Below are 19347 nucleotides of genomic sequence, written 5' to 3'. Positions count from 1 at the left end.
CAGTGAGCTAGAGATTCCAGGCAGCTTCCAATTTCAGGCCATTCCTATCAGATGAAGAAGACTGAACCCAAGAAGTTTGTAGTGCACTGGAGAGCCAGCCCTTATGCAACAAGTTCATTGTGAAACCTTGTCAGATAGGAATGGGCAAATGAGTGCAGATAAAATAAGAACTGATCCAAGCCTTCCCCTCAAAGTGAAACTTTGCTTGAAGTTCAGAAAAGTTGATCATTTTTAATATACTTGTCATGACCCTTGTTTTAAAACTATGCCACTCTTCTGTTATCACAGCACCTAGCATGCACTGTAGCATTTGAGACCACTGCTTTATAGTACTGTCATAATTTTCAGTAAGGGATGCCTCTCCACTTCTGTGTTTTCAGACAGGAACAGTAAGAAATACATGAAAACCAGAAGAAAGGCTAGTTCTTCTGCATGTCCAGCTTAGCCTGAACTAATAATCTCATGAGAAGGTTTCTTCTCATGAGATTTCTAGACCTACATTCAAGTACCAATCTAAGCTTTGCATATGTAGCCAATCTGAACTTCTTGAATTCAGCCAGGCACTGCTCCACTGTCAGCACATCAAAAGCCTTCCTCATATGATGGTCCAACCCATGACCTGACTGTGCAAGGCACTCCAGAGCAGAAGGATGAAATGTAGAGGTAGACATCCAGAATGCTGTTGGAATTCCATTGGTTTCATACATATACTATAAGCAGAGACAGCAAAGCAAAATGAAATGTTATGCCAAGTTTTCCCCGTAAATCCTCCCATACACAGTTCACAAAAGCTTTCCTCCATATGGTAAGATGGGTCTCACACAGTGGGCAATATACATCTACTTAGTCCATCACTAAGGCTGCTACCACAGTACTGAATTAACAATACAAAGATGGCAATACTCAGTTGCTAAGTGACTGAGCAGGTCAGTGGACAGCCTTGCCCAGTCAGGCTCTCAGTGTGGTAGGTCAATGACTTTTTTAGTCTTCACAAGACAATGAAATGAAAAAAAACCCAAGGCCTTATCCAAATCCCAGGTAACGGGTAGGGGAAAAACCCACTACCAACATTCATATACAACACTGGAATGGACCATAAGCAGGTGGGGATTTTTATTGCTCCCTATGGCACTTTTTAAGACAATGGTGGCATGGGATCTACCATGTGAACCTATAATATCCTCTTCAGTTCTTCCTTGTACATGCTAGGGGAAAAAAGGCAGATGTGCGTGGTACACTTTGCTGCCTCTGGAATTAAACTGTTGTTTAGTTCCTCTGTATCTAGCTGGTATATGAAGATACTGTTGGTGCCCTAGTTGCTGAATGTGTAACACACTCACAGCTTGGTGCTGTTGACCTTAGCTGTGCATTAGTGTTGGACCTATAGAAACTGGCACTCACTGAATGATATGGTTAATGTGCTCTCCTGGCTATAAATGTGCAAATTGCACCAGTCACCCATTTGCTTAGAAGCAAAGAGCAGGTTTCAAGGATCTTTGCCATCTGTAGACAATATAACTAGAAGCTATACATTGGGGAGCAGAAGAGAAGTACTGATGCACACTAGTCCTGATCAGGAAAGTAGCAAGATCAGAGAAGCAATCACCTCTTCTTTGCCACCAGAGCACAAAATAAGAAATATCTCCTGCTGCATTTGAGAACTGCTGGCAGGAAACAAGGTGAGAGAGGCTAGAAGATTTTCTTTCCTTCCTGCTCCACCAAAATGACAAAGCAAATGCATCTAGAAGTAGGCACAATGTGGTAAAAGAGGTGGAAATATTAAGAGGAGTCATACAGAGGGAAATGTCATGGTTCCCCAGCCCTTAACTTATGTGAGAACGACCCTGTTTGCCCCAATCATTACAAGAGAAGCAGAGTTGAAACCGTGGGTGGAAAGGGAAAGTTCAGGAGAGTAGTGGCAATATTGAGCCAGAAAACAGATCTTGGGTATTGTCGGGAGAAGGCTGCCCCAAACCCAGAGGAGACAATAGACTAGCTTCATTCACCCTGGGGACTCCAGGAGAAATGTCCAATCCTGGCACTGGGATTTGTAGGATATAAAGGAATGTTTATTGCAAGTACCGTTTTCTACTGGGGTTTGCCATTTAATTGGTTCTGCTGTATGTACGTAATGGTGAAGACTCAATGACATCGATTACTTACTCAAGAAAAGTGTGCCATTTCCCTGCACATTTTGATGTAAATTTAAAGGGAAAAAAACCATCATGGGATTTTTGAACACTCTGGCTACAGTGGGAATATGACAGCACTAGCGAAAAGGTCCACCAGATGAGAAGGCCTCTGCTCTGTTTAGAAACCAAGATTTTTGTGTTCACCATATATTACCTGATGTGCTTTGACTGCGGTACTGTATAAATGCCCCTGTTTTAACCTGTTCTGATTGTTCTTTAATTATGGTGTAATTATGAGACGATGAACAGAAGGGTAAGTATTATGACAGTCCGAAATGTCTGGTCTCTGATTGTTCTTCATTCAGTCCCAGAAGCCGTGTTTACATCTTGCTGTGTATGCATCTTGTTTTAACAGTTAAGGATAATAGAGAATGGCACAAATAATGTTCTGCAAGGGACTCTGGTTAAAAGTGACTATGTGTATGTGTGTTCCTGCCCCTTTCCACCTTCCGTCCTCTTCCTTCCCTCTCACAAAGGGTCTTAGAAAGCCAAGGGTCATCTGAACAAAGTCTTTTCAGATTTCTACAGCTTTATGATTTTGATTCCACCTCTGGCAAAGTGAAACCGTGCTCTGCGTCTTACATACCCCACAGTAAAAAGAGAGGTCTGAGCACTCTCGGGTGACGTTTTAAAAAGAAAAAGGAAACACCTGAGGGTTCAGCCAGCTAAGAAAATGGGGTAGTTCTGTCCTTCTGTGCTACGTTGAATTATATGCAAGCAAACCTACCAACTCATTTACAGGTGGTCAAAAAGGTGTTGACTGTTTTCTTGCAGCATGCACCATTAAATTGCAAGATGCCATCTTACTAGCATCTTCAATGATCCAGGAAAAACAATGGAGTCCAATAAATAAATCAATGATTAAGTGTGTAGCCACCTCTTCACCCACATCATTACCATACAAGCTGGAGGGGAAAGCGAACCAATTTAATAGAAGCCACAGCTTCTAATCAAAGATACGTGGTATCAGTAAAACAGTAACATTGCCGTTCTAGTGGTTCATTTGATGCTATATCTGATCACAGGTTCAAATATTTTCCTTGTCCATGGAATCATCTGTATCTAGATAAAATGTTCAGTGATCATTAAAGGATGTGCAGCAATAAAAAGGAAAGTGCTAATAAATAAAACACCGGGGTCAACAATGCAGCCACTTATGCATGAGCCTCAGCAGGAGATGTAGACAAGCAGTGGCTGCTGAACAGGGCCCACTGTACATGTGCTGTACAAGTCATTCTGTGTGGCTACATGCAGATGGGCTGTGCCACATCGACCACCGAAACAATTTAACAGATGAGATTATGTACCACTTTTGTATCTAGCCTATTCCCTGTGTTCGTTGTACCAGCTGCTAGTCTTGTGTGAGTGTTGGTGGACCAGGGGTGCACTCTCTGAGGTGCTCCCAGTGACAAAAACCAAGCAAGTGGTCTGGTCTGTAACCTGATTTGCCTTTGATAATCCCATGACTCTCTGGGTGTGCTTCGTCCTCATTATGCCTGCTCTCTCTGCTATCCCGTTCCCGGTTGGGAGGTGGCCGCGCAACCGGCGTGCGCATTCCGGCTTCGGCCTCTCGCTCCAAACAGCACCAAGCCTCAGAACCTTCACAACTTTTCCTCGGCCGTCTGACCTTATCTAACCAAACAAAGGCCAAAAAATGAGATTTTGAGAGACCCACCAAATTTGGCAGGTATGAAGCTTCTCTTGAACTGAGAAAAATGAGTTAAGAGTTGAAAGCAGCAGGGGAACATGACACTACTGGTTGACTTTGCCGTGAGCTCCTTCCACCACCATAGACCACGTGGCGGACTTTGCAACTTCCTAACCAATACATTTAATTTCTTTTGTTTTATCTGTTTCTGTATCTTTTTGTCGTTGCATGACCTATAACTAAAAAGCTGCCTTCCCCCTGTGTGTGTATTTGAATGCGTGGTTCCTTTATTGGCAAACAAGCTAATGTTCTTCCATGAGCTAACATCAACGGGTTAATCTGCTGACTTGTAGTTTGGTTGTTCTTAGGTACCTTCTGTAATAGGGTTCCTTATTTTCTTTAATTTTTTTTCTTTGCTAGACACTTTTTGTTGAGCCATCTTCCAAAGAAACCCCCACTAAAAAAAAAAAAAAAAAAAGCAAACCCACTAAACAAAATAACAAAACAAGGCAAAGGTCACGGCAAGGTCAATAACGAGAAGATGTCACCTTGCTGTCTGCTTCCAACTCTGGATTAATTCAAGGATCTCAACAGTCCTTGGTTAATGTATCCAACCAACTGTGTGCCATACACACACAACAATGAAGTGAAAAATTTTAACAAGAACATTTTAGAAAATCTGCATGACCTGCACCTACACATAGATCTGACCAAAGGGCAGAAGTAGCTTCCCCCTACATGCATGGTGCATGATCATTTATATGAGCTGAAATCCTGTAAACTATACACTATGCAAAATAAACAGCTCTATGTAATGAAATGCCCTTGTTACTAACTGTCTGTCAAATATCATAGGGATTGCATCTGTGTATGTACATGTTCACCTGTATGTATACATAAATTTATTACATATACTGTAGTTTTTATTTTTTTTCCTCCTCAATTTAGATGTTTTAGATTTCCCTACATGTTGAACACCACGCGGTCACCGTCTTTAATCTGATACGCCCTCTCCTTTATATTACAGAACCGCATGCACGAATCATTGAAGCTGTTTGACAGCATCTGTAACAACAAGTGGTTCACAGACACGTCCATCATCCTCTTTCTAAACAAGAAGGACATATTTGAGGAAAAAATTAAGAAATCTCCATTGACTATCTGCTTTCCGGAGTACACAGGTAATGAGAAACTAGGGTTCCTTTTTAAACCATGTGCACACCAATGCCCAGCAAAGAGAGAGGTGGCTCAGGGTAATGGGATATGCAGCTTTTCAAATCGAGGTTGCTGGTTTTTAAGGTGCATCTCAGGCAATGATGATAAAGGTGCCAATCCTGCAACCCTTAGGCAAAACTCCCGTTGACTTCAAGTGGACGTTTTCTTTGAATAAAGGCTGCAGAATCATCTCCCAGCTGCTTCCACTGTCTGACAGCTGTTCAGTGAGTGGCCCATGTACAATATGTTGATTGGTTTAAGCCAAATCCCTAGGGGACATGTTGTCACTATCACTAAAATAACCACAATTGCCACTAGCTGACCTGTTGTTGGCAGTTTCAGAGGGATGGTCACGGCCTGAATGAGCAGGGAGATGGTACTCGGCTCCCGCCTCTAGAAGCTCCCGCCTCTTGAGGCTCATTGGCTGGGCAATTTGGCAGAGGTCTGAAGAACCTGTGCTGTTTGTGAATAAATGGTTGTATAACCACATGGGAATATGACACCTCTGGTGAGCACCGTGATTCCCCAGAAAAGACTCAACTGGCTTATTAACCAACAAATAAAAAAGTAATTACAGCTTGATGGACACACAGTATAGAAGACACATGCCATGCCATTGACAAATAAAGCCAATGAGTCCATAGCTCAAGGCTACTCCGTTTCCCCTGATTCAGATAGCCAACTTCATTTTCATATGCCAGGCATTAATAATTATAATACCAATACCTGGCTTCTATGTAGTGCTTTTCATCAGGAGACTGTGTGTTATGCAGGAGGTCAGACCAGGTGGTCTCATGGGCCCTTCTTGCCTTAAAATCTACAAATCTCAAAGCATTTTGCAAAGGAGATCAGTATAATTGTCCCCAATTAACATATAGGGAAACTGAGGCACAGAGCACTGAAGTGACTGCCCAAGGTCACTCAGCAGGCCAGTAGCAGAATCAGTGCTTGTTCAGTGCTCTATCCACTAGGCCACACTGCCTCAGGTTGCTGCTTCAGTAGCCCACTGGTGAGTGTGTTACAGGTCCCTCTCTAACCCAGTCCTCAGAGGATATGAGTTGTTACAGCCACCAGTCACAGGGCTGGAGCTCTTTAGATCAGCCTGTAGCAGACTGTCACCATAGCTCTGGAGGTCCCCAGTGTCAGTCGGGACAGTTGTCCTGCTGATACTTAGCACTTCGATGCAGATGTGCTTAATATTAAATGAAGATGGACATTAGCTTACCCTGGAGCTCAGCACTGAAGTGCTGCAACAGACCAGCATGCAGGAAGCACCTCTTTTGCCTGACTGGTTCATGTCTGACCTGTCGATGATTGGCAACGCTTCCTCCTGCAAAGTCGGTGGTTGCGCTCTGCTGCTCCACTCCGTATCTCACTGTCTTCCACAAACCTCCATTAAAATTCCAAGCTGGCATAAAAATCAACTTTTACAGTAATGAATTATTGAGTGTTGCTGGAGACATCCGGATGAATCAAGCTGACAGACAGAAAGGCAGGTCTCTTTGTCAGTCAGCATGGTGGCGAACCAAGTATACCAAGAGCATCACAGTTCTGGGGCATGCCAACAAATTACAAAACAGAGCTGAGCACTTGATTCCTACTATGAATGGGCAGAGAGGATCCCTCATTCCTTCGCTGTGCCAAACAGTAAATTAATATTGAGCTGAACTGCTCCCTTTGTGATTCAAGAGAAATTCTGCAGCTTACTCTGTCAGAGAAGGATCAGATATTTATTTGGGGATGGGGTTATGAGATACAGGAAAGAATCCAGCCAGTAGATAAATCTAGTTATCTCGCTAACTAAACATTTCAGCCAACAAAGGATTTTCTGTACTCAAAGTCCATCGGGGCAATTTTGAATGAACTTCTAAGGTGATTATGAATGTTTAGGCGTATTGTAGAATTAATTACGTTGCCACAGAAATGCCCCATTCTTAAGGAATTCTTATAGCTATTTCTAACGATGTGGCGATGCCGACAGTAGGTAAATTAGAACAGAATGGAACTTAGTTTTATAGAGAGTCTTTCATGCTAAAGGAATCTCAGTACAGGAACGAATTAGATACTAGTGGTTAGATTGTCTGTGGCTGCTAAGGCCTCCACCAAATCAGAGAGAGGAAAAGAAATGTGGTTGTAAGTCTTCTTGTAGTGTCCCAAGTCTGGGCCTGGTTGGGAACCAGGCCAGTCCCTCTCAGAACTTACAGGACCCTCAAGACTGTTCTAAATTGCACCAGACGCTCACAGCCTCAAGGCACTTTTCTGGCAGCTGGGAACTGCCAGGAGGTAAGGGAACCTCAGCCACACTCCTTTTTGCCATCCGCAGCCCCTGTGCCAGCAGCCAGGAGAGGAATGGCACAGGAGGCAGGACATTGGTTCTACGTGACCATGTTAACGTCTCGCTAGAAGGTAGGCGCCTCGCTCAGGCCCCAGTTCAGCAATGCACTTAAATATGTGCTTCACTTTAAGCACATGCTTTGGGATTTAAGCAGGTGCTTGAAGTTAAGCTCAGGCTTCAGTGCTTTGCTGAACTGGGACTTTAGGGCCAAAGTGAAGATGTGGATGGGAGAAGCTTATTCGTGTCCTCAAACATTCATCTCGCAAATGCCACAGAAAACAAGCCACCAAAGAAACACCTGCAAGTTGGCCTTGTGGCATGGTGAAAAAGCAATGTTCAAATGGAAGGGGGCTCTGCCCTGCTGCCACACAGAATTCATTGATGAGCGTAGAAATCAAACAAGGGGGTTTTAAGATCAAGAGTTGGTTACACAAAATGCTTTTATTACAATGAAGATCCAAATGTGCATTAGTTCTGCTGACTGGCACAGAACTATTAGAAGAATGCATCCACAAAGGGGCCGTTGTATTCTAAGGCACTGTCAGTTTCTTTCTCCTTAATTTACCCATGCTTTCAGCTAATCCACAATCCTTGGAAAAGCCGTGACAGGGTGACATGGGCACATCTGATCATGAGTCACAATACTTTATCCCCTGTTGCCCTCAGTGGGAGTCCAGTGACTACTTCCTTCTGCATCCTACTGACAAGTTTTCTTTTTATAAAAAAATGCACATATTTTTATTGGCACAAACAAAACAAAACCAGGCCTATGGTCAGTCCCGCAAGCCTTACGGAGGCCCCGATTCAGCAGTCTGTCTCTGCCCAGCATTACACATAAGCACATGCTCAACTTTAAGCACATGCTTAAGTTCCATTGAATTCATTAACGTGTTTAAGTGCTTTATTGAATCAGAGCTTTAGCCCCTGCTCAAGCAAAACTCAGCCGTGGGCAGGCCCCTCTCTGCCAACGTGTAATAATATTTCACATTTATAAAGCACCTTCAATCCAGAAGGAACCCTGAGTGCTTCACTGACTCAAAACAGTGGAACTATTCCTCTCCACCCCTGCCCAGCAATGAAACGCAGGCACTTCTGGGAGTTAGCGAAAGCGCTGTTTGACGATACACAGCCGCACTATACTGCGGCACACCAATTCAGGACAAGAAATTCAGACTGTTGTATCCAAGTTCACATCCAAGTGGAAATGTACATACAAAGAATGTAATTATCTAACATAGAATCTGGCCAGCAAAAGAATGAAAAAATAACGTTTATTATTTTCTGCCCACTCCTGCTTCTATTTAAAACAAAATCTGTAGAAGCAAATAAGAGGCTTTTTTCATAGACATTTGGCTAGGGAAGAGGTGTAAACCCTTGTGATTTATTTGACACAATCTAAGCTCTAATTTCCGCAAGCAGATGCCACTGCAGTGATGATGAACAATTTCTGGAACTGATTGAAAAATGGGAAATTTGGGGGTGAAAATTCATCCATTTTTTTATTGACATTTTAAACATGAATGACATTTTTTCCACAGAAATTTTTAATTATTTTGACCAGCTACAGAGAAGGTCAAAAAAATTGGCTGAATTTTTCAGGAACATTTTTGCAAACAATTCATCCTGGCTTTGAAATTGGAAATGTTGATTAAAAATGCTGTCAAAAAAAATCAAAATTTGGAAAACATTGGCCAGCTCGAATAACGTCCACTTTTCTGGACAATCACTGCTCTTTGGCAAGATTATACAGAATTCCTTCTGCTTCCCTCTTTAAAATGACTTCAATGCTCATTGCCCTCAACCTCTATGCCGCCCACTATCCTGTCCATTTTACTTTCATGCACAATCATGTAAGGTACCAGTAATCCAGAAAGAAAATGTCATTGGGATCGCACAGTGGAATGGTTTAACAGTCAGGAAAGCATCTGCTCCTGTGCTAATTTTACATCATTGTAACCCTGTTATCTTCACCCTTGCAAGTGAGAGGAGAGTCAGACCCATAGATTGTTGCTTAGGGTACCCAGTAAGAACTAGTCATGGTAGAACAATGATATAATGCTACTAAATTCCCATTGCCTTCAATTGAAGCAGATCCGGGCCCTATGATTGGGATTGGTTTAATGCGTGCTTTTCTTTCTTCTTGGCTTCTCTCATAGGCTCTAACTCTTTCACCGAGGCCGTGTCCTACATCCAATCTCAGTACGAGAGCAAGAACAAGTCCCCCAACAAGGAGATCTACACGCACATCACCTGTGCCACTGACACCAACAACATCCAGTTTGTCTTTGATGCTGTTACGGATGTCATCATCGCCAACAACCTGCGTGGATGCGGACTCTACTAAACCCCTCTCGCTGCTCTCCCCACACTCTCCAGGAAACGCTCTCCCATTCAGGTTGAAGGGTTGCTCCATTTTTTTTCTCCAAAAGATGAAGATAAAGAAGAAATTACATAACCCCCTCCCAAGCCCGCAAGAACCTTTGCAGAAAATTCTGCTTTCTCCTAGGTGTCTCTCCCTCCCCTCCCCCCCCCTTTTTTTTAATCCCCTCTATGTTTCTTTCCGCGATTCAGTTTTAGGATTGGCAGCCAGTGTTCATGATACTGTAGTGCGGACTAATAGAGCCACTAAAAATGTATTTCAACTACCAAAAAAGGCTCATTTTAAAAAACAAAAGTCAATTTTTCAAAGCCTTAAAAATATTTGGCATCAAAGTAGCAGTTTCTTTGTAAACTTGAGGGATATTTTTAATTCTCATTATTTTTCTTTTTTTCTTTCATTCTTTTTGGAAGCTCCAGATGCACAGTATTGACTTTGGAGGCACATTCTGGCTCCAGTTTCTATCCCAAAGCTGAAAAGATCAGGTTAGGTGGAGTTCTGAAATTTTGCTGGGGCGGGGAAGGGCAAATGTTTGAACAACTAAAACAGACCGACTGAGGTTTGCTGGTGTCTTTTACTAAGAAAGACACAGTAACAGAAGCTACTAAGCATTGTCTAAAGGCCTTTGTTGCCAATAACAGTTTTACCTCACGCTTTCAAAATTAATATTGAAAATATTTCTCTAGCGTGTTTTCAATAACCCATTTGTTACGCTAAGTCTAACCTTGTTCTCTTTACTTGATAGTACAGAGCTACTGTCCTGTAAGTGGGCAGTTTCTGGACATTCATGTTAACAACACTCATGGACTGAGACATTAGTGGCAAGAATTGTCCTGCGAGTAGTGTACATTTCCTAGTATAGCTAAAGGAGTATGGATGTGGATGGAGTCATTCCTCAGAAGGGAGAGAGAGAGTGTGTGTGGGTGTCAGACTGGCAGGCATCAAGGGGCACTTTAAAGGTCCCTCAGAGGTGACCAAGGCGCAAGAGACATTGGGATCAATTTCCGCCTGCATCCAAGCTCTGTTAAATGCAGGGTTCTCTAGGAGCTAGTTAAGACTCCCTGATGCAGTGCCAGCCTGGCCCCAACTTATGCCGTTGGCTTAAGGGCCCTGAGGGGTTTTAGGCCAGCAGAAGATCAGCACGGAGAAGGCGTGCCCCACCATGCCCTCTCCCCTCTCCTATGCGGGTGCAGGGGAAGGTGGCTGGCAAAGGACCCATCTGTGCCAGGTTTGCATCAGCAGGAAGCTTCCCTTTTCAAAGGGACATTTCAGAATTAAATCCGTCCACTTTGCCATACGTGAGCAGTACGAAGGGTACGGAGCAGACAAGAGACTGTGGCCCACAACCAGAAGTAAGCTTCCCGTCTCTGGCCCCATAGGGGGACACTGTAATTCGGTCTCTTTTGGGACACCAGGTTTTCTAAGGCTAGGCATGAGTACGTGTGTGTGTGTGTGTGCACGGGGAAATCAGCCTGCTTTGTGCATTGAGCGTGTGTGTGCGTGCACACACAATGCAGGAGAGCCCATATTTTACAAAGGTCTCGGGGGCCACCCAAAATCTTCATAAAGTTTCACAAAAGCAAATTTCAGATTTCTAGAGGATTTTGAAGTCAGGACCAGATACCAGCTTTGACGAACACAAATGTAGCTATTAAGTGTTCAGAAAATCAGAGTTTACCTGCTTATGTTCACACGCACACAAACATTCCCTTAGTATTTAACAGCAAACATTCACCTATAGCTGTGGTGGAGATTTACGGCAACATTTTCAAAAGCACCTAAGTGACTTAGGGGCCTGTGTCCCATTTTCAAAAGTAACTTAGGGCCAGATTTTTAAAGATGCTGATAGGCTTCTAGATGGATTTTCATCCCACTTCATTGGAGTTAGGCACATACATGCTTTTGAAAATCACATTAGGCAGCTGGCTGCATCTTTAGGTGCCTAAATGCTGTTAAAATTAGGGTCCTAAATACTTAGCTTCTTCAGCAATACCAGAAACGTGCAGTTCACTTGTGCTGTTGCTTACCAGTGTCCCCAGGAAAAGCAATAACTAGATTTTTTTGTGCAACATCTTTCAATTTTCCTTAATGATGGGCCTTAAATTAGAAAAATGATTTGCAGCTGCTTGTGGGGTACCTAGCAGTTCCTCAGAAAAGCATTCTCTATTGCTTTTCCCAGTTGGCTAGTGGACACCTCACTTTGATTGGTTCTTTCAGTTTAAGTGGTGAGGGATCAAATAGTCACACCCCATGGCATGGGACAACAAAGACTGATGTGATATTAGAATGCTGTAGCTGCTGGTAGCTGTCAGGACTGAAATTGGTGATGGGCCAGAGGAGGTCATTTTGGATGCAGGGGTGTTCAGGTCCCAGGATTGAGTTTGGTCCATGGTAGAGATAACGGCCAGCCACAACATTTGATATGGATCCAAATTGTCCCACAGATCGGTAGTGTTCAGCAGGGCCGCCCAGAGGGAGGGGCAAAGGGGGCAATTTGCCCCGGGCCCCGGGCTCCGCAGGGGCCCCCAAGAGAAGAGCGGAGGCTCCCGCCTCTGCCCCTCTCCTGGAGCCTCGGCGCATCAAGCGCCGAGTCTCCGGCCGAGCCCCTGAGCCCCGTCCCGCTCAGAGCCGCGTGGTGAGGGGGCGGGGCTGGGAGCTCCAACGGGGCCTGAGCCCCGCCCCGCTCAGAGCGGCGTGGGGAGGGGGCGGGGCAGCTGCCTCCGCTTGGCGTGGAGCTCACAGCCCCGCCCCCTCACCACGCGGCTCTGAGCGGGACGGAGCTTTGGCCCCGCCGGAGACGCGCTCGGGTAAGAGGCTGGGGCCGGGGCGGGGGGGAAGCGGGACCCACCGCCGCCGCCGAAGCGCAGCCCGGTCTTCGGCAGCGGGGGGCCCTTCCGTTCCGGGACCCGCCGCCGAAGTGCCCCGAAGGCCCACGGCGGGGATCTCCCCCCCTGCCGAATTACCGCCGAAGACCGGGCTGCGCTTCGGCGGTGGGTCCCGCTTCGGCAGTAATTCGGCGGCGGGGGGCTCTGGGCGACCCTGGTGTTCAGCTCTGGGGCTCATGTCACACACCTCTATACATGGATGTGTACAGGTGCCTGCAGACATTTTTAAAGATCCCTTTTCAGCCTCAAGTTTTAACCACGTACATGATGCTATGGGTTGTTGATACACTAATGCAATTGTCTTATGGAAATGGGGGTAGAGAGCTGATGCAACCAGCGTGATGGAGCAGGAAGGGAATGTGAGAGCAGGAGAGGCTGGAGAGAAGGAGAGGCAGGGGGCAAGGGTGAAGGGTGTGGAGAAGACAGGCTTGCAGGAGTGGAGGAGAAGGGAAGGGCACTGGTGATGATCAGGAAAACAAAGACTGGGACCACTGAGGGGAAAGCAGATGGGGGAGTGATATGTCAACAGCTTGTTGGAGTTGCCGGGGTGCTGTAGTGCAAGGGGGGGTCTGCTGATGTTATACAGCTGAGGTGATGGCAGTGGCTTGAGGCTTCTGGGGGGGAAGTTTTCAAGCTCTGTCCCAGAAGACCTTCTGGAGGCCCTAGTGGTGGCTCTGTGAGGAGGGCACCTGCTGGGACCCACTGCTCTTAGGCCAGGCATATGGGCTTATGGGAGAGAGCAGGGAGGACCATGCTGACCCTTAACTCTTGACTGTATTTTACATGTGTACCCATAGGCCTGCCCATGATCCTCATCTATGTGACCTGTCCCAGGAAGTCTCTGGACTGGGTTACGGTCTAGCAAGATCACACTGGTCTCTATACAGAGATCGCTGATGATTGGCTGAACAGGATACCATCAAAATATTCTGCACATTTTTTTAAATATTCTTTTTCCTCTCCATTTATACTAACTACAAAGGGCCAAACTAGTTCCTTAAATAGCAAGAACCAGATCAAACCTGTACTACTTCACAAGCTCCAAACGCCAGGTTCTCTACCGGACCCAAACATGCCCTGCCTTCGGAGACAGTCATAATATAGTATGATTACAGTTACACACCGTAATGTTTAGCACTATATAAATGCCACAGCAGGGAGACACATATGAATGCAAAAGTCTTGGGAGGTCTAGCATTCTTTATGTGGGTCCTGGCACAAATGCTGTACTCTTTATCTTGTGCGGCCTAAGATTTCCCTGGGGCATTTTGGAGTATCTCCAACACCGATAAGATCTGGATTTTCATACAGCTTGTGTCCCCAGGCCCAGAAAAGATAATGCCAGACCTGACTGGCCTGCACAACATAGCAAGTAGGGTACTGTTGGGGTTCGGGATGTAGGAGTCAGTGAAAGAAACAAGTGTGGCAGGAGGGGATGGTCGGGGAGGAAGGAGCTGGCGTTGGGAACAGAAACGTAAGGTAAGGAGATGGATCTGGTTGAGTTGGCAGTAAGGTGGGGATGAGGAGAAGAGTGATACTGGGAGGGCCGGAGAAGATTCACAATCTGGGAAGATTTAGATCTTCCAGGTGAACAAAAAAGTGTGCATAGGATATCTGTGAGACTAAAACTGCACCAATAGTTTATCCTGATAGTGTCCTCCGGCTGCATTAAGTTACCAGGGCATCACCTTCTTATAAAAGCAGGGTAGCCGTTACCCTATACAATTATATCAGAGCTTACACTAGTATATAGCTGTACAAAATGATAATCAGATAGTGCTAAATTATTAAATAATATCTGTCATTTTATGGTCAAGCCTCACTGCCTGCAGGGCAGGTATCTGCAATAGGAGCAGGAGCAGTTCCATTGTACTGTAGTGTTGTCCTGGCTCATCACTGCCGAAGAGGAATAGCCTTCTTTCTCCCCACATTCAGCCCTGAAACTCAAAATAGCTCCCCAGGGGGTAGCATTCATGAAGAGTCAGCCAGTGTGTTTAGTATTCCTGTGCCAACCTTTGACGCTCAGTTGGAGGAATCATGGAGTAGATTCTTGTGTAAGTCTTTGCAGGATCAGGGCCTAATGCATCCCTGTGAAATCAATGGAACTACTCCGAGAAGTAGACTTAAGCAAGTGGGTGCAGGTTCAGGGCCATAGTCAGCTAGTGGGCAATGGGAAAAACAGATCAACTCCAGGGAAGCTTCATAGAGTTTAGAGCCAGAAGTGACCAAGTTAAGACCACCAAAACAAACAGGCCATGCTGGCTTCTTGGCTGTACGCGACTGATTTCAGCGAGGTTGAACAAGGAAAAATTAAAATTTGGCAGCATCTACAGATAAAATGAAAGCTAACTAATGAGCTCAATTCCTTGCTTTCCTGTTCAAGATGACATACAATGGGAATCTGGGGGCCCCTCTTCCAGTGGAAGGCTTTTGGGGCCCAGGAAGCAGGGATTTTCCTACACTTGCCCCCAACTCCATCCCCTCTCAGTGGTCAACTAATTACATGCAAAAGCAGCAAAGAATCCTGTGGCACCTTATAGACTAACAGACGTTTTGGAGCATGAGCTTTCATGGGTGAATACCCACTTCGTCAGATGCAAGTATTCACCCACGAAAGCTCATGCTCCAAAATGTCTGTTAGTCTATAAGGTGCCACAGGATTTTTTGCTGCTTTTACAGATCCAGACTAACATGGCTACCCCTCTGTTACTTAATTACATGCAGTGTTGCCAATTTAGTCATTTTCCAATGCTCCTCCCCCCGGTAAATTCAAACACCCTCTCTCATTTCAATTCTTGAGGAAAGCACTGACAGGAAATAAGCCTACATGGTCCAGAAAGACCACCACCGCTCTCTGGTTTTTAGAGGTGATTTGGCAGATGAGGATAGCAGAGATTTGCCCTTGGGCAAATTAATTTGTATTGATTTCTAAAATCTGGGCCAAAAATCTGAATATGACACTCAGTACATAGCACTACACACTGGTGCTGATGACTAATGTGAAGGAGATGCATATAATTTAAGGAACAGAGCTATGAAATAACATCCATTTACCTAAAAATGTATAGATAGATACTGGGGCGTACACACACATGCCTATATATAAAACTATTTAGCACAAAGTGAAATGCCGAACATACACAGCATAGAACACCAAAGACTTTATCTCATTACAGCTGGTAGAAAAAGCTTTAGCCTTTATTGAAGTTTAACAGAATCAGCTGCTCAGTAGCACATACAATTTGGGGCCTTTTTATTTTTCATTGCTGGGGTAGAGTATTATCCTATTTAGTAAGTACAGTAATGAATCTGTGTTCTTATTCAAGATGGCTCTGAGGCATAGGGGCTGATTCTCCACTGCCCTGCACCTTGTGTAGTCAATTACACCTGTGCAGGGTGAGTATCAGTTGTGGCCAATCTCATTGATAGCATTTTGCACACATTTTATGCTGCTGTAAATGACACTGTGACATGCAGGGCAATGGAGTGTGAAGCCATGGAACTCTTATCTGGAATTAGATCCAGATCCAAACCTCTTCAAAGATTCAGGGGGTTTCAAATACAGTGCTCTGGATCAGACTAATCTCTCCTGTAGTTTTTTTACAGTGTAGCAAATTATGTGTGTCTCATGTAATCAGCATGGATTGATCTCCAGGGGCTGAATCCTGTGGTCCTGACTCAGAATTCATTCTGGCAATATTTCCAATGAACTTCATGGGAGATTTTGCTTGAGAAAGTTGTCAATAAAGACTGCCGGATTTCGCCCTGGTTAATACAGGAGTCTGTAATGAACACTATATTCAAACGGCTTTTTAAAAGAGATTTAAAACCAGAGCAAATTGGGAGAGAAAAAAAATACACCACCCAACAGCCTACCTCAAGAAACAATTGACCCAATGTGGTCCCATTTCACTCTCTCCCATATTTGTACCTATGCATTTCTGCTTTGCACACACACACACACGGATGAATGCGTACACAATATGAAAATTTGCATACTTGTAGGCTGGAGACCTAATTAGTCACGTGCAGATGTATCAAATTTCATTTTGCACTCACCAGTCAGATCATTTGTACTCAAAGGAGGCTCACTATTAAGCACACACAAATGCACTGTGAAAATTAGGCCCAAGCTGGGTCCTTCCCACAGCTTTGCATAACAAAGATGGATCTGATGGGGAAGACAGCAAGTGAAGGGAGAATTAATTTAATACACAATGCCTTAAAGGGAGTCAGTCTCCTTTGGGCATCTGATCCTCTTCAAAACCACCTCAGAGGGCCAGCCAGGAGGCATCTTTCATGGTTTCTATGTTGTCTGGATATCAGATCCTTTTTAGCCATGCATGTTTTCTTAGACTGTTCTTCCCTTTTTATAGAATTGCTGATACTGTATGGGGTTTCCAGTGTAAAATACATCAGGGTAAATAGTTGGATTTAAATTAACTTGGACTAAACTATTATAAACATGATAGCTTTCTAAGTGTCAGAATAATGCATTTAAACACAAACATGGTAGAGTCCAAGTAGGTTGAGCACAGGAATGTTCTGTTCCCACAGCTCCCTCTGTGTCTCTGGGCTAATCAATTAACCTGTCTGCCTCAGCCTCTCAAATTTAAATTGGCTCTAATCCTTCTCTGCCGCACAGAAGAGTTGTGAGGATTCACTAATAAATGTTTGCATAGCACTTGGAAGATGAAAGGACTAAATACTACTATGATTTCTACATGATGGTCCTATATAGACTTTGCCTCCAAAATCTGTCCCAAGGCATTACTCATCAATAGACTCTGTCGTTCCTCCCAGTTCTTTTCTGGGGGGTTTGCCTTGAGCAGCCAACCTTTTGCCTGATGCTTATTCTTTGTCCTAAGCAACAGTTATAATTGCAGGAACTAAGTATAACTAAACTAGTGAGATACAGTCCCCACCCTTATTAAAACCCTCTTGTCGCACAATAAGGCAGTCATGGCACTAAGGCTGCATCCGTCTGCCTTCAAATCCCTTACAGTCCCCAGAGTTATTTTTATGTATAACACACACACACACACACACACACACACACACACACAGTGTAGCATGTACTTTACATTGGTACTTGAAATCACAACAACATTATGTTGGAGGGCAGGGAGGGATGCTATGACATCTAATCCCTAGTGAAAATCAGCTAACTGTATACCTCCCTGCTCTTGGATGCTAGTATGGAAAATGGCCACAGAGGCTTTTTCATTCTGCTAGTGTATTTTGAAAGCTCTGTATATTTTGAATGACTCAAGTCCCCAGCACCATATCACTAACCCCTGTGAAGATGTCACGCGGCAGGAGTTGCATTAGCAATCTTGGAATGGGCTGTCAGCATCAGCAAAAATATACCTGAGGTCCTTGCCTTGCCATGCCTTCAGTACAGTGTTCAATTCCTCCTCTGGGGGGAGTCAGCATCGATCCACTGAAATCAACAGAGCTATGCTGATTTATGCCCATGTTCTATATCCAGCTGGGTGTGCAGTTAACTGTCATGACGTTGTAGCACATAGTTATTACATGTTATTAGTCCTGCCTTGAGTGCAGGGGACTGGACTAGATGACCTATTGAGGTTCCTTCCAGTCCTACACTACTAGGATATGTTTCTCCATGAAAATGCAACAGTTTATGTACTTGGATTAAAGCCATCGTGGTTTCATTATATACAAAAGAACACTGTGTTAGAGCGAGGATTTGAATGTAGACACACAAATACTCACTCAGGGCTTGCTTGTGGCACCCTTACTCACAATGTGTAGTAACTTATTAGGCACACAATCCCATTGATTTCAGTGGGACTGCTCATGTAGTAAGATACTACGCACCATGGGTTAAGATGGCACAGTTGGAGCCTCGGATAGTAGGAGTAATAATAAAACAGCACTGGAAATGTACATAAAATGTTTGTTAATATCTAGTACCAGGCAGAAGTCACACCTCAGTCCAGCCTGAGGAGCCTAGTCTAGAATCAAGGAAAGGATCTGTTGGGTACCGGTAATCTAATCCTTCCACCTGCCAACGCAGGACTGTTCCCTACAATTTCTGCTCTAGCGCTTTGTCCAATCAGCTGGTCAGTCTTCCACCACCTCCCCTGGAGAAACTGGTCCCCCATCAAACTGTTTGATTCTCTCTGTTTGAACACTGGGCAAGCTTCTAACTCTTCCTTTGCCTCGTTTTGTCCCATCCCTCTTTGCACCAGCTCATGCCATAGCTACATTTAGAGCTAGCGGAGAAAGAGAGCGATGTAGACACAAAGGGAGCAGATAGAAACACAGCCGGCTGCTGTGCTCACTTTATTTATTTTCCAGCAAAACTGAATCTAACATGAAAGTGAGGCTTTGCACTGGGCAGTGCTCAAACATCTAAAGAGACAGGACATCCCAACAGTAGGCTGCCTTCTTTTGCATGTAGGCTTTCCCATTCGGTTGTCTGGGACTCACCTCCCAGGCTACCCAGCATCATTTGTACACAGAGCCAAATTAAACCTTATTGTGCCTCTGACTTCAGTGGAGTTGTGTCCACTTATATGACAGCTGAATTTTGTCCAAGCCATATCACATAGCTGTTCCATGACAGTGGAGAATGGCAGTATAGGGATGGGATGGAGGGTTGTGCTGTATGGTCAGTCGTTACAGTTTTGTTTTCCAGGACACAAATACCCATGTAATAACTCAAT

The 19347-nt window shown here is 44.5% G+C and overlaps 1 protein-coding gene across 3 annotated transcripts in view; it reads left to right on the top strand.

Moving 5' to 3' along the window:
- GNAO1 (G protein subunit alpha o1) overlaps nucleotides 1-19347 on the top strand; it is a 310405-nt gene that overhangs the window by 257109 nt on the left and 33949 nt on the right. The window contains exons 7-8 of one of the 3 annotated variants that reach the window (XM_044987310.1): nucleotides 4868-5021; nucleotides 9547-10037. The exons of the other annotated variants lie outside the window; for them this stretch is intronic. Coding sequence (XP_044843245.1) covers nucleotides 4868-5021; nucleotides 9547-9734 — 342 coding nt within the window. The 3' untranslated portion in view covers nucleotides 9735-10037. Of the gene's footprint in view, nucleotides 1-4867; nucleotides 5022-9546; nucleotides 10038-19347 lie in introns of those variants that run through there. 3 annotated transcript variants of the gene reach the window in all.

Source organism: Mauremys mutica, chromosome 14, assembly GCF_020497125.1.
Source record: "Mauremys mutica isolate MM-2020 ecotype Southern chromosome 14, ASM2049712v1, whole genome shotgun sequence".
Classification (NCBI taxonomy): domain Eukaryota; kingdom Metazoa; phylum Chordata; order Testudines; family Geoemydidae; genus Mauremys; species Mauremys mutica.
The sequence above is the reverse complement of the archived record's forward strand: the minus strand, read 5'-3'. Positions and strand labels throughout refer to the sequence as shown.